We start from the raw sequence: 12,509 nt of genomic DNA, 5'->3' as shown, positions 1-12,509 counted from the left end.
CGTCACCGCAGATGCGGAGGAAGGCTGTGATCTCGTTTGGAGTCTTGGTTGAGAAATAAAGGAGCTGCTCTGAGAAATCTCGGGCAACATTGCCCTGACCTCTGACCCTGGGTGGTGGAAGCCCTGGGTACAAGGTGCTCCCTGCCCTGCAGGGGAACCTCAGGGGCCCAAACACAGGCACACAGGCAGGCTCTCAGCGGAAACCTCCAAGTTGCCCAGCAACACCTCCTTTTGGGCAGTTGCAGATTAGGGGCTGGTGAGAGTCTGTGGCTGGGTGCCCAGGTCCCTGTAAGAGAGGGAGCTGAGGGGGCGTGTTCCAAGAGAGCACCCTGGTTTCTGCACACAGAGCTTGTAACAGCCTGTGGGATGGTGCCAGGGTGCCCTCAGCTCCAGTTCCAGGGTCTGCCATTGGGAGCCTTCTCTCTGCATCCTCCACCTGAGCCTTGAGGCTGGGTCAAGTGGTTGCCTGTGTCATCCCATAGCTCCAGCCAAGAAAGCCCCGGAGCCGGCCCCCGACACGAAGCCCGCGGAGGCGGCGCAGGTGGAGGAGGAGCACTACTGCGACATGCTCTGCTGCAAGTTCAAACGCCGGCCCTGGAAGAAGTACCAGTTCCCCAAGAGCATTGACCCGCTGACCAGTGAGTCCCACGTAACATGAGACGGCGGGAGGCTGGGAGGGGAGTGGGGGTGCTGTGCCAGAGGGGGGCTGGGAGGCTGTGGACATCCAAGGTTTGTGACCCCAAAACAAACACACACGAACATCCCTGGAATAAGAGCGCAAGAGCATACCCATCTTAGAGACAAGGAAACTAAGGCACGGAGGAGCTAACTGGCCTAAACACACGACTGGTTAGCGGCAGACTAGGACTCCTGACTCCTGGCGAGTCTTTCTGCTTCACTCTTGCTGGCTCCTCCCTGGAGGTGCTGCTCGGGGCAGAAACAGGAAGAAGTTCTCCCAACAGCTCGCAGGGGTGTCCAACCTCTGGCCCGTGGGCCGTGTGCAGCCCAACACGAACTCATAAATTTACTTAAAACAAAATGAGATTGTTTTGTGATTACCTGTTGCAGTGTAATTAAGGTGTGCCCCCAAGACAACTCTTCTTCTTCCAGTGTGACCCAGAGATGCCAAAAGGCTGGACACCCCTAGATTTGAAGGTGAATTCCCTCTTGCCTCCCTGTTAGCCCACTTTATGTTCCTCAGGAATAACAACCCCGCATGAGCGCACAGCTCTTAACAGTTTACAAAGAGTCTTCCTGCCTTTGTCATCTTCTCTGAGGAGGGCAGGGCAGGTTCCACAGAGGGACTTTCCCCAGGTCACACAAGCAGTCACCTGGGGGACAGACCTCCTACCCTGGTGTCCACTGGGTCTCTAAGCTCATCAGGGGACCTATGGTATCCATCCATCCATCCACATGTCTGTGCATCCATCTGTCCATCTTCTCTGCATTACTTACCATCATGCATTTACTAAGGCAGGACACGGATGTTTGGAAAAATTGCAATGAGAATGAAAGCAAAGGTGTTTCTAGTTAGCTGTCTATTATCCAATAATGCCCCCATGTCTGCTCCTTGGAGCTTTTCATTTCTTAGGGCCTAGCAGTGGTTCATTTGTAATTCCCAGACAGTTTCAGCCCCTCCACGTCACGACAGTGTCAGGCTTAGTGCTGAGAGGAAAGCATAGACGCCAGGAGCCCTTCCCTGCTGAGGCTCCGCCTGCGCCTGCCCCCCCACCCCCTGCAGACCTGATGTACATCCTGTGGCTGTTCTTCGTGGTGATGGCCTGGAACTGGAACTGCTGGCTGATCCCTGTGCGGTGGGCCTTCCCCTACCAGACGCCGGGCAACATCCACCTCTGGCTGCTGATGGATTACCTGTGCGACCTCATCTACTTCCTGGACATCACCGTGTTCCAGATGCGCCTGCAGTTTGTCAAAGGAGGGGACATCATTGTGAGTCCCAGGCAGGCAGGGCGGGTGGCCGGGGGCAGACTCTGCAGCCAGAGCCTTTGTGGGACCGACCCCTGGTGCTTCTGTAGACGAACAAGGGAACCTGGGGAACCTCTGCCTCTGCTCCTGCAATGACCTGGCCGCTTCAGTCGCACACCTCTGACATAGTCAGGTGTCGCTCGTGGGCAGAGCGGCTCCTGGACCACCTGACGGAGTCAGAGATGGAGAAGCGGTCCAGAGAGTGGCCTTCAGTGAGGGCAGACCTGGCTCAAGCCCTAGCTCTGCCCCCACTGGCTGTGCCGCCTCTCTGAGCCCCAGTGTCCACACTTGTGAGATGGGGACAGTAACGTCCCCACCTCACGGCACTGCTCCGAGGATCCACTGAGACGGTGTGGGCAGAGCGCTCAGCACGGTGGACTGCTGGTGATCAGCATTCCTGGGGGTCCTGCAGAGGGCGCGCCACTCGGGCCACTTTGGGGCCCTGGGCTCTGGTGGTGTGGGCCTCCTTACTGGGGAGCTGACGGAAGTCCTGATGTCGACTTGGCAGAAGCAGGAGGCAGGGTCCCTGTGTCCCTGTGCAGGTCTTTTCAAAATTCCACACTGGCAGTGAATGCTTCTCTGTGCACAGACAAGCTGAGGTTGTGCTTTTAGAACAAAAAGCATTCACTGGGCAGCCTCTTTGCTGGTCTGACCAGGGCCATTGCCAGCTCCTCGGTCAGCAAGGTTGCAAATGGTCCAGGGAAGACCATTGTGCTGAGCAAAGGGGCTCAGTAGCCTCACCTTAATCTAGCTGGGCGACCGTGGACAGCTCCCTCCTGGCTGGGGGCTGGGGGCTCCACCTCTCCACCTCTCCTTTCTGGCTCCTCCTCGCTTAGGGGGGCTATAGCTCTGATAGGAAGGTGGAGGGTCTTTACAGATTTCCATCACTGCTCCTCTGGGGTCAGGGATTAAGCTCTCAGGCCATTACACGGTCGCTATTCCTTTTTCTTCCAGACAGACAAAAAGGAGATGCGTAATAACTACCTGAAGTCTCGCCGCTTCAAGGTGTGTGCCAGGGGCCCAAGTGTTTGTGGGTTCTCCAAAGGTGGTGTCTCCAGGGACCCTGGATGCTTTGGGGCCAGCATGACATGGTTCCCCCTGGGACAGGCACTGGCCAGCCAGTCAGATTGAGGCGTGTGGGTGGCATGTCTCCTGCTCCACGTTAGGCCGTTCTGGGGCATTCGGGGCTCATCTGTCCATCTCAGGTAGAGGCCCCCACTCACCCCACCCATATCCCTTGTCAAAGGAGGTGACATCATTGTGAGTCTCAGGCAGGAGGGGCGGGGCTTCCTGTTTTACACACTACGGTTTCCCACTGGGATTTCAGATGGACTTGCTCTGCCTGCTGCCCTTGGACTTCCTGTACTTGAAGTTCGGCGTGAACCCCCTCCTGCGTTTGCCCCGCTGTCTGAAGGTAAGGCCAGGGGCTCCCCGTGCAAGGCCTTCCTCTGCACCGCATCTGGATGTCCTCCCTGAACAGCACTGGGGAGCAGGAGGGGTGTCCCCCGCGGACAGGCAGTGTGTCTGAGTGGAAAGAGCTGGCAGTGTGAGTCCAGTCTGGGTTCGAACCCTGGCTCTGCCACGTACTGCCTGTGAGCTCTGGGCAAGCCGCTGCACTTGCCCGAGTGCCCGTTTTCTCTCTGTAAAAGGAGAATGGTTGTGCATATCTCACATGTGAAAACACACTAAGGTTTTATATATACCCACCCGCACACATACATGCACACACACACGTGTGCACACACACGGCTAACCTTGAACAACATGGGTTTGAACTGTGCAGTCCACTTACATGCAGGGTTTTGTTCACAAACACATACAGTACTATAAACATATTTTCTCTTCCTTATGATTTGCTTAACAACATTTTCTCTTCTTACTGTATTGTAGGAATACAGTGTACAATATACATCACATACAAAACACATGTTAGTTGACGGGTTATGTTATCAGTAAGGCTTCCTGCCACAGCAGGCTGTTAGTAGTTAAGTTTTCGGGGAGTCGAAACTTATAATGGAGTTTTGACTGCACAGGGGTTGGTACCCCCACCCCCACCTCGTTCACCTGTAAAGCGCAGTCACCAAAGGTGCTCGGCAGGGAAGAGCAGTTTATTAATACAGAGGAGCCTTGAAGGGTACAAGTGAGGAGTGTTAGGGATGCTGTTCCTTTATGAAATTGTTTTCTTTCTAACTAAACACTGAAAACAGTGTCCTTAACCTGGGCCACAGGTACCCCTAAAGGTTTCGTGATCGGTTCAGAAGGCCTGGGAGTCCCCTGAAATTATATGCAAACTGTTAAGACTTCATTACCTGTAATTTCCAAAGGGAGAGGTGCCATGGGGTTAGTCAATGGAATTTCCGGCCCTGACTGCTCTGAGGGCTAAGGACCTCTGATTTCGAATGTCCACTCCCCAGCCCCCTTCCCCTGGGGGTGTTAGAAAGAGCCCAGTCCTGGAGCCGTGGGGGACAGGCTAAGGCGTCCCCCCACGGACAAGGGCTGCCCTGACGCCTTGCTTTCCTGCCCAGTACTTGGCCTTCTTCGAGTTTAACAGCCGCCTGGAATCAATCCTCAGCAAAGCCTACGTTTACAGGTGAGACCCTTACACCTGTGTGCACACACACAGGTGGATCCTCCACCCACATTGCTTCCCCTGGCCCTGCAGGTCTCCCCACTGCCGGAAGCCGGGCCTCTTCCTGGCCCTTCTCTGAGGGATGTTTGTTTGCTAGAGAAGCAGGAATGTCCCATTTCCCCCAATTGTAAGAAGGGCAAACCTAGGTCAATGCGAATAGCTCACCCTCATGTCCAGGGAGCTGAGCCTCATTTTGGTCTCAGCTCAGGGCACTGAACCCCTGCCCCAGCCATTCACACACAGGGGTGGTGGGTGATCAAGGATGCACCAGCCAGGCCATGCTCTGGGACAAGGCTCCTCTCCTCCTCTCTCATGGGTTGGCACTTCGGCACACATCTGTCCCTTCTCTGCCCCTCCCCATGGATGCACTGCCCTGGACTCTCTGTACAAAGCAGCTCTGCACCAACTCCAGTCCCCGGCCCTGACAATGCTGTTCAAGCGCCACCGTCCCTAACTAGCTCAGTCTTCAAAGAGCATCCGGTTGGCTCAGTCCAGCCAGTGCCATTCCGTTGGCCAGTGTCTACCCTGCCAGGCACTGGGCAGGGCTATTGGGGCCCAACAGGGGGCGTCTGTGGGGTGGTTGTCGGGAGAGGTGAGGATGGGCTTGCTCCCTGCATCCCCAGCCCTGGGTGAGATGTCACGGACACACTTCCTGCTGCTGTGTTCACACCTTTTCCTCTTCTGCAGGGTTATCAGGACCACTGCCTACTTGCTCTACAGTTTGCATGTGAACTCATGTCTGTATTACTGGGCGTCGAGCTATCAGGGCATCGGCTCCACTCACTGGGTCTACGATGGCGTGGGAAACAGGTGAGCCACAGCCTTCCTCGTGGGGCTATCACTCAGGCACAAGGACTCCCATACAGAAGTCCCATTGCTGCTCGTTGCCGAGACCTCCTTAACCCCAAGGAACCTCTGACATGATAAGGTTGAAGGGTCAAATCTCCAAATCCTCCCAAAGCTCACATTTCCTGAGCCCCTGCTGCATGCCAGGCAGAGAGGGGCACAGGTATGATGAATAAGACCTGCTAGAAAGGTCCTTTCAGCATCCCAGAGTCTAGGAGAGCTGGCACATTCACCACACGGGTGCTCATCCATCCACCCTGAGGGCACGGTGGAGAGGGAACGAGGCCAGAGAGACCGAGGCCAGAGAGACCTTAGCACAGCTCCCGGGCATCACCGGCCGCAGAGGGGCTGGCCTGCAAGGCGAAAGCTACTCGCCAACCCAGAGAGCTGCCATACATGTGGGACGCGCTGAAATGATGACGGTGATGGTGAAGGCGATGGCAATGGCCATGCTAATAACGACAACAACAACAATAATAGCAGCAGGTTCTGGGGAACAGTTACCATGTACCAGCCCTGTTCTAAGCACTTAACAAAGTCACTCACTTAGTCCTCCCAACAATCACACAAGAGAGGTACTATTGTCACCCCCACTATCCAGATGAGGTCACAGACATGCAGGGACTTCCCAGGGTCATTCAGTTGCTAAGTTAGAGAGCTGGGATTTGAACCCAGGCAGCATGGCTACAGTGCCTTAAATGTTGCACCACCTGCGGGGTGCTGATGAGTTGGCATGGGACGGTCGGTTCTGAAAGGTTAAGTTTGATCTTGGACTTGGTAGGTGGAGAGCAGGGCAGAGAACCCCTGGGGGAGGGAGCAACCTGAAGAAAGGTGCGGAGCTGCAGAATGATGGAGTTAAGGAGCTGGGTGCGCTCTGGTGTCACAGGAGGTGGGGGTGTGTGGACCAACCTGGGAAGGGAGCCAGGGCCAGGTTGCCAAGCAGCCTCCCTGCCTGGGCGGTTCCAACCTCACCTTCTAGACCTTTGCTGTCCATTACCGGAGCCACTAGCCACACGGGCTGCCGAGCGCTTGGAGTGCAAGGGTGGCTGAGATGTGTGGGACATACTGGCTTTTCTGAGGAGGAGTTCCTGGCTTTCCTAGGATTCTCAAAGGGGTCTGTGCCCCAGCGAGCTAAAGACCCATGTCCTGGGGCTGGACCTGGCATGCCGGTCACAGGCAGGCCTGTGGAGGAGTGGCCAGCAGGGAGGGGAGACCTGGGGACAGCTATGTGGCCTGGGACTTCCTCCTGCAGGGCCCTCGATGCTCAGTGGGGGAGGGGCAGCCTTTATTGGCAACACTACACTTTTCCAACTGAAATCCTACAGGGAACCCCGATACATACCCAAAGCACAAGTAGTGAAGGAGGGTCCCTCTAGAAGCCCAATACCATGGATGATGATGATAAAAATAATAACAGTAATAATAATTTCCAAAGTAGCAACCATTTGCTGAGTGCCTGCTGTGGCCCGGAGGGGGGGGGGGCGGTTGAGGACCCAAGCTCCTACATATCTGGGTCCTTCATCCTGCTTCTGCCCAGCCTGGGGCATGCAGGGGTCCCCACAGAGCCAGTAGCGTGGAACACAAGGACTTCAGGGAGGTCCCTATGAGGTGCCATGCCAGAGGAAGATTCCTCCCACCAGGAAGGGCTTGGGGAAAGCCTGAGGTTTGTGGACATCACTACTGTTTTCCTTCTGTTGGCCCAACAGCTCAGTCCCACTAAAGGCTATTTCATGCGCCCCCTGGTGGCCAGAGCTGGGGACTTAACAGGGCGGGCCCGTGTGGTCCTGAGATTTTTTCCAGGCACCAGGTGTCAAAGAGGTACCGGGGTCCAAAGTCCTGCCCCAGCCCTCCTAGCTGGTCAGAGACAGAGACCCCTCCCCTACAATTCCCAACAACCTATTCTTCCCCCTCCCTCCATCCCTCTCATTTGCTTGCCTGTCCCTACCAGACAGTAAGCTTCTTGAGGAGACAGGGGAGTCTATTGTTCCCACTGCAGGCACATGGCAGGTACCGGCCACAGGGAAGGCTCTGAGAGCCAACATTTAGTGAGAGCCCACCTGACCCAGGTGCTCTAGCACCTCATCCTGTCCTCATGTTACCTGCGAAGGATGGTTTCTACTGCCACGCCCACTTTGGAAGGAGGAAGCTGAGGCTGGCTGGGATTTAGTCACCTGTCCAGGCTCTGCGGCTAGAAGGTGGCAGAGCTGGGTTTGCGCCCAGGCAGCCCGGCCCCGGAGCCCATGTTCTGACTGTGACGCTGCATGAACACCTGGTGGACCGTGCTCAGGGGAGGACCAACTGGGGGTCATTCTCAGACAGGATGGCTTGCCAGCTGGGTGATGTTCCAGATTTTGGAGTTGAGCAGGTACCATGGAAGCATGGGTGTCTCAGGACAGTGGAGCCAGGGCAGGCTCTGGATGGCTCCCATGTGCCCTGGTGGGAGGACAGGAAGGCACAGGAAAGCTGGCGGGGATTTCCCTGTAACCCCTGGGATGGCACAGCGTGGGAGTGTGGACCAGCGTTTGAGGTACTCTTGCTGCTTTGTGATAATCAGGCAAGCTGGGGGCTTGGCCTGTGCCTTTCCTCCCACCGTGGGACCCACCCCCCATACCTCCCTTCACAGTGGTCCCCATGCATGTGTTACAGGGTTAGAGAAGGTGGGGAGACAGCTCAGAGAAGCAGGTGGCTCCCTGGGCTCTATTCCCACCTCTGGAAATTGAGAGTTGGTGACCATGAGCGTTCCCCTTCCCTTCCGGTACTCAGTTTTACTATCTGGAAAATGGGTGGGCAAGGGAGAGGGTCAGAAAAGGGGGTCCTCAAGATGTATCCCAACTCTGATGGGGCTCTGGCTTTCCGTGAACCAACGCACTGAGGTAGCCAAGGAAAGACTGGAAATCGACAGAACATTGATGGAAATGGAGGGATTCTGGGCACAGGAGTCAGAGGGCCCTGGTCTGTCCTCCTGCCAGCTCTTCCTAGCAATCTTCTGGGGCCTCAGTTTCCATATCTGTAAAGGGGGATGACCCCAAGTCTCTGCAGGGTTGGGACAGGGCCACCACAAGCCAGCCAGCAGCCATGGCCGTGCTCTGCAGCCTGCAGAGAGCCGTGTGGGCCTGGAGGTTCTCTTTCTCAGACATCGAGGCTGTAAATGGTTTCTTACTTGGACAGTGCACATCTGTGACAGCCAGGCCCCCAGGGCCGGCGTGGTGGGGCCTGCGATGACTGAGCTCCCCTTCCTCTTCCCTCCCTAGTTACATTCGCTGTTACTACTGGGCTGTGAAGACCCTCATCACAATTGGTGGGCTGCCCGACCCCAAGACGCTGTTTGAGATTGTCTTTCAGGGGCTCAACTACTTCACGGGCGTCTTCGCTTTCTCCGTGATGATCGGACAGGTAACTGGGCCACTAGACTTGCTTCCCACCCACCTGTTGGCAGGGCCTCTCTCTCTCCCCTCACTGACAGAAGTGTCCCCATCTACGCCCGTACCCTTTAGCCTGAGCCCAGGAAAGAGCCCTGGACTCAGCAGGCTGGAGCTCTAGGGCCCACTGGGTGGGGGGTGGTGGGGGAGTGAGTCCCATTCCCTTTGAGAGAGGGGCTTCCATTTGAAACGTCACTTCCTGTGGGATATCTCAGAGGGCTGGGCTGAATGGCTTTCTGCCAAGCTGAGGATTTGGGTTGTTCCCTCGGAGAGGAACCCCTGGAGGTTCCTAGTGGGCTTGGGGCACAGTTCATAATCCAGCTAGTGCAGGTGACAGTAGGCGGTCCTCAGAGTTACCTCTGAGGGGCCCTCGGGGCATATTTCCCCCAGTGTGGCCTCTGGCGTGAAGGGGTTGTGTTGCACCAGAATCAGCCCAGCCCAGCGAGGCATTCCCTCCTCTTGTGGCCCCTGGGAACCTGAGGCCACCGAGGGGCCAGCAGCCTCACCTCCTCACTCCCACCTTCGTCCTTGCTGGAGGCAGAACTTTCCCGGCCAGCAAAACCTTCTGTGTGTGTGGACATGGGTCTCCCTCTCTCTAATCTCCCCCACTGCCTCGAGCCTGCACCCCTGGTCTGTGTGAAGTAAATGTGTCCGTGACCTCCCCCCGCAAAGCCTATGTGAGGACCCAGCAGCTTCCTTGACCTCTCCCTTGCCTCCAGATGAGAGACGTGGTGGGGGCCGCCACCGCGGGGCAGACCTACTACCGCAGCTGCATGGACAGCACAGTGAAGTACATGAACTTCTACAAGATCCCCAGGTCCGTGCAGAAACGCGTCAAGACCTGGTACGAGTACACCTGGCACTCCCAAGGCATGTTGGGTAAGACTCTTGCTGGTTTGTTGACATTATGCTTTGCTTCTGAAATTCTTTGGCTACGATTCATTTAATTCCCTGTTATTTCTGCTTTCTTCCCCATGATGGGGTATGCTCAGTGATTCTTACAAAGTGGGAGAATCTTACCTGAAAATCATTTCCAGATGTAGTGAAGTTTTCACAATTTCTAAATGGAACCTTTACTGAAATCTGAATATGCTAATTATATGTTAATTAATCTTTTTTTTTTTTTCTTCCAGTTTCTTTTTTATCTTTGGGAGCTAGTCATTTTGTTCTCAGAGCCTAGATATCGTTTTGGATGTCTCTGAAAAGCCCGAAGGTCACCAACATTGTGCCTTAGGGCTCCCTAACTCCCTCAGCCAAATAGAAGGGCCCCATTGCTTCTGCGGGGGTCCCTCTGGTCTCAGAGAAGCCTCACCTCAGCCCCAGGGTCTCCTGAGCTGGGGGTGCTGGCAAGCCTGTGGACAATGAGTATTAGGGTCTTCATTACTGACTGTTGCTAAAGCATATATAGCTCTACATTTTACCAGGCACATTCACCTCAGTTACCTCATTCTCTTCCAGTGAGGGGTGCACGCTAAGATCCAGAGAGAACCCTGCCCCGCCCACCCAGGCTCACTCAGACCTCAAGTCCAAATGTAATTGTAGCACAGTGGGAGGGGCATTGGGGTTGGGACGATGCATTTCCTGTCTCCAGGGGCCAACATTCATGCCATGCCTGGCTCTCTGCTGGGCACTACGGACGTCACAGTGCACAAAACAGACCCAGCCCTTCTTGTCCTGGGACAGGATCTGGAGCCCCCGCCCCCCCACACCTTCCCTACTCCCCCTCCCCCGGCCAGGGTGTGACCCTGAGTCCACCCCCTAAGCTGTGTGGCCACGGGCAAATCACTGCTTTCCCGAGCCTCCCCTTCATCATCTGTAAAGTGGGGGCTATGGTAGTGAGCACCTCTTGGGTTGCTGGGAGGAATTAATAAACTCATCTTTGTAAAGCATTCTGTAAAAATAGTGCTCGAAGTACTTTAGTTCTTGCTCATGTTGTAACAGTGTGAGGAAGGAAGATACATTACAAAGAAACAACTGCAATAAAGGGTGTGATGTGTGCTATAGCACAGGCACTGCTAACATCATAGCTGGTGGGAGGTCTCGGAAGGCTTCCTGGAGGAGGTGACATTAGTTCTGATTTTTGAAGAATGAGTAGAAATTAACCAGGAATGTGTACACAAGAGAGTGGCATCTGCAAAGATGAGAGAGGGTGCTCTCCCAATCTGGGTGCACAGGAGCGGTGTGGCAGGGTCAGGTGCAGTGTGGACTCAGTCATGTGCTGGGGAGGAGCCTGCTCTGCCTCTGACTGTTGTCAGGGTCTCCTGTGCAGATGAGTCAGAGCTGATGGTGCAGCTTCCAGACAAGATGCGGCTGGACCTCGCCATCGACGTGAACTACGACATCGTCAGCAAAGTGGCGCTCTTCCAGGTACGACCCACCCAGTGCGCTCACCCCCAGGGCTCTGGGAGGCCCGAGCCCACGCCTTCCTCGTAACGGGGAGTCCTTTCTGCTCCTCCCCGGGACAGGGCTGTGACCGACAGATGATCTTTGACATGCTGAAGCGGCTGCGCTCTGTTGTCTACCTGCCCAACGACTATGTGTGCAAGAAGGTGAGAGGCCCGAGGCAGCCACAGTGCAGCCGGGGGTTGGCTGCCCATCAGCTGCCAGGGACAGGGCTGGAGGGGTGGCTGCAAACTCTGGCCCTTGCATAGGTGTTTGTGGGGTTTTTTTCTTCCCTAATCTTAAAAAAAAGAGGTTGAATTAGTCCCCAACCTTAAAAATGGAAGGTTTTACGTAAAAATCCAGATTTCTGGCTGAAAACAGAACATCTGCTAGCACGGACAGAGCCCCAGTTTCCCAAATAGCAAGAGTCAGCCAGGGTGGAGAAAGGGCTGCCCCTCCAGGGAGACATCATCCTCGCTCCTGAGCCACAAGCCCCACCACTCCTCACTGCCTCCCACTAGGCTGCCTTCGCTCCTTTACATCACCTGCTTGATCCTGAAAAACATTTGGGTTTGAATCCTGGGGTTAGACAGTGTCTAGGGCCCTTCTGTCCCCACTCCTTGGGATTCAAGGTGAGACCAAGGTTACTTGGAGTGAGTGGTCAGAGGTGAGAGAACAGGAGCCAGATTTCAGGCCTCTCGTTACAGAGCTGTTAATAAGGCCCGTGTTTATATGGGGGTAAAAATACTGCCCAAGCAACCTCTGTAGGATTCAGAAACCGCCCCCCACCCAAGACGTTCCCTGTTTTTAAGCTGTATGCTTTAGTAATTTCTGGAAACAGAGAGCCGGGGGCAAGTGTGTTATGTACGGCTGTGAATTAAAGCTGCAGCCTTAGAGACCAAGAGGGGTTTGGGTGCATTTGTCTGACCCTGGAGCTACTTCCTAGCTGTGCACCCTTGGGGAAGTGGCTGACCCTCTCTGAGTTTCTCTCTTCTCATGGGTGAAATAGAGCTACGGAGAGTACCTGCCCTCTGGGGTAGTTGTGTGAGGTGAAGACAATGCACACACAGAGTGGCACTGTGCCTGGCACATAGCAGCTGCTGCTGTCATCCTTGTGGGTGACGTAGAATTCGCTTCAGATGAGAAAAAGTCCATCAGGTTGGAAAGTTTGCAGTTGGCAGTTCAAGTGAGCCCTGAGGGAGCCTGTGTGGATGGCGCCCTCTGCTGCCCAGTTTTGCTCTGCGATG

At 55.2% G+C, this 12,509-nt stretch overlaps 1 protein-coding gene across 2 annotated transcripts in view; it reads left to right on the top strand.

The window, feature by feature from the left end:
- Positions 1-12,509, top strand: part of CNGB1 (cyclic nucleotide gated channel subunit beta 1) — a 65,605-nt gene that overhangs the window by 40,985 nt on the left and 12,111 nt on the right. For both annotated transcript variants that reach the window (XM_053915629.2, XM_045188360.2), the window contains exons 20-29: positions 483-638; positions 1,742-1,950; positions 2,941-2,991; positions 3,314-3,400; positions 4,512-4,576; positions 5,303-5,425; positions 8,713-8,854; positions 9,600-9,759; positions 11,150-11,247; positions 11,346-11,429. In XM_053915629.2, the coding sequence (XP_053771604.1) occupies positions 483-638; positions 1,742-1,950; positions 2,941-2,991; positions 3,314-3,400; positions 4,512-4,576; positions 5,303-5,425; positions 8,713-8,854; positions 9,600-9,759; positions 11,150-11,247; positions 11,346-11,429 (1,175 nt within the window). The remainder of the gene's footprint in view (positions 1-482; positions 639-1,741; positions 1,951-2,940; positions 2,992-3,313; positions 3,401-4,511; positions 4,577-5,302; positions 5,426-8,712; positions 8,855-9,599; positions 9,760-11,149; positions 11,248-11,345; positions 11,430-12,509) is intronic.

The sequence above is a fragment of the Desmodus rotundus genome, chromosome 12, assembly GCF_022682495.2.
Source record: "Desmodus rotundus isolate HL8 chromosome 12, HLdesRot8A.1, whole genome shotgun sequence".
In the NCBI taxonomy this organism is placed as follows: Eukaryota; Metazoa; Chordata; class Mammalia; order Chiroptera; family Phyllostomidae; genus Desmodus; species Desmodus rotundus.
This window is presented reverse-complemented; position numbering and strand designations above follow the sequence as displayed.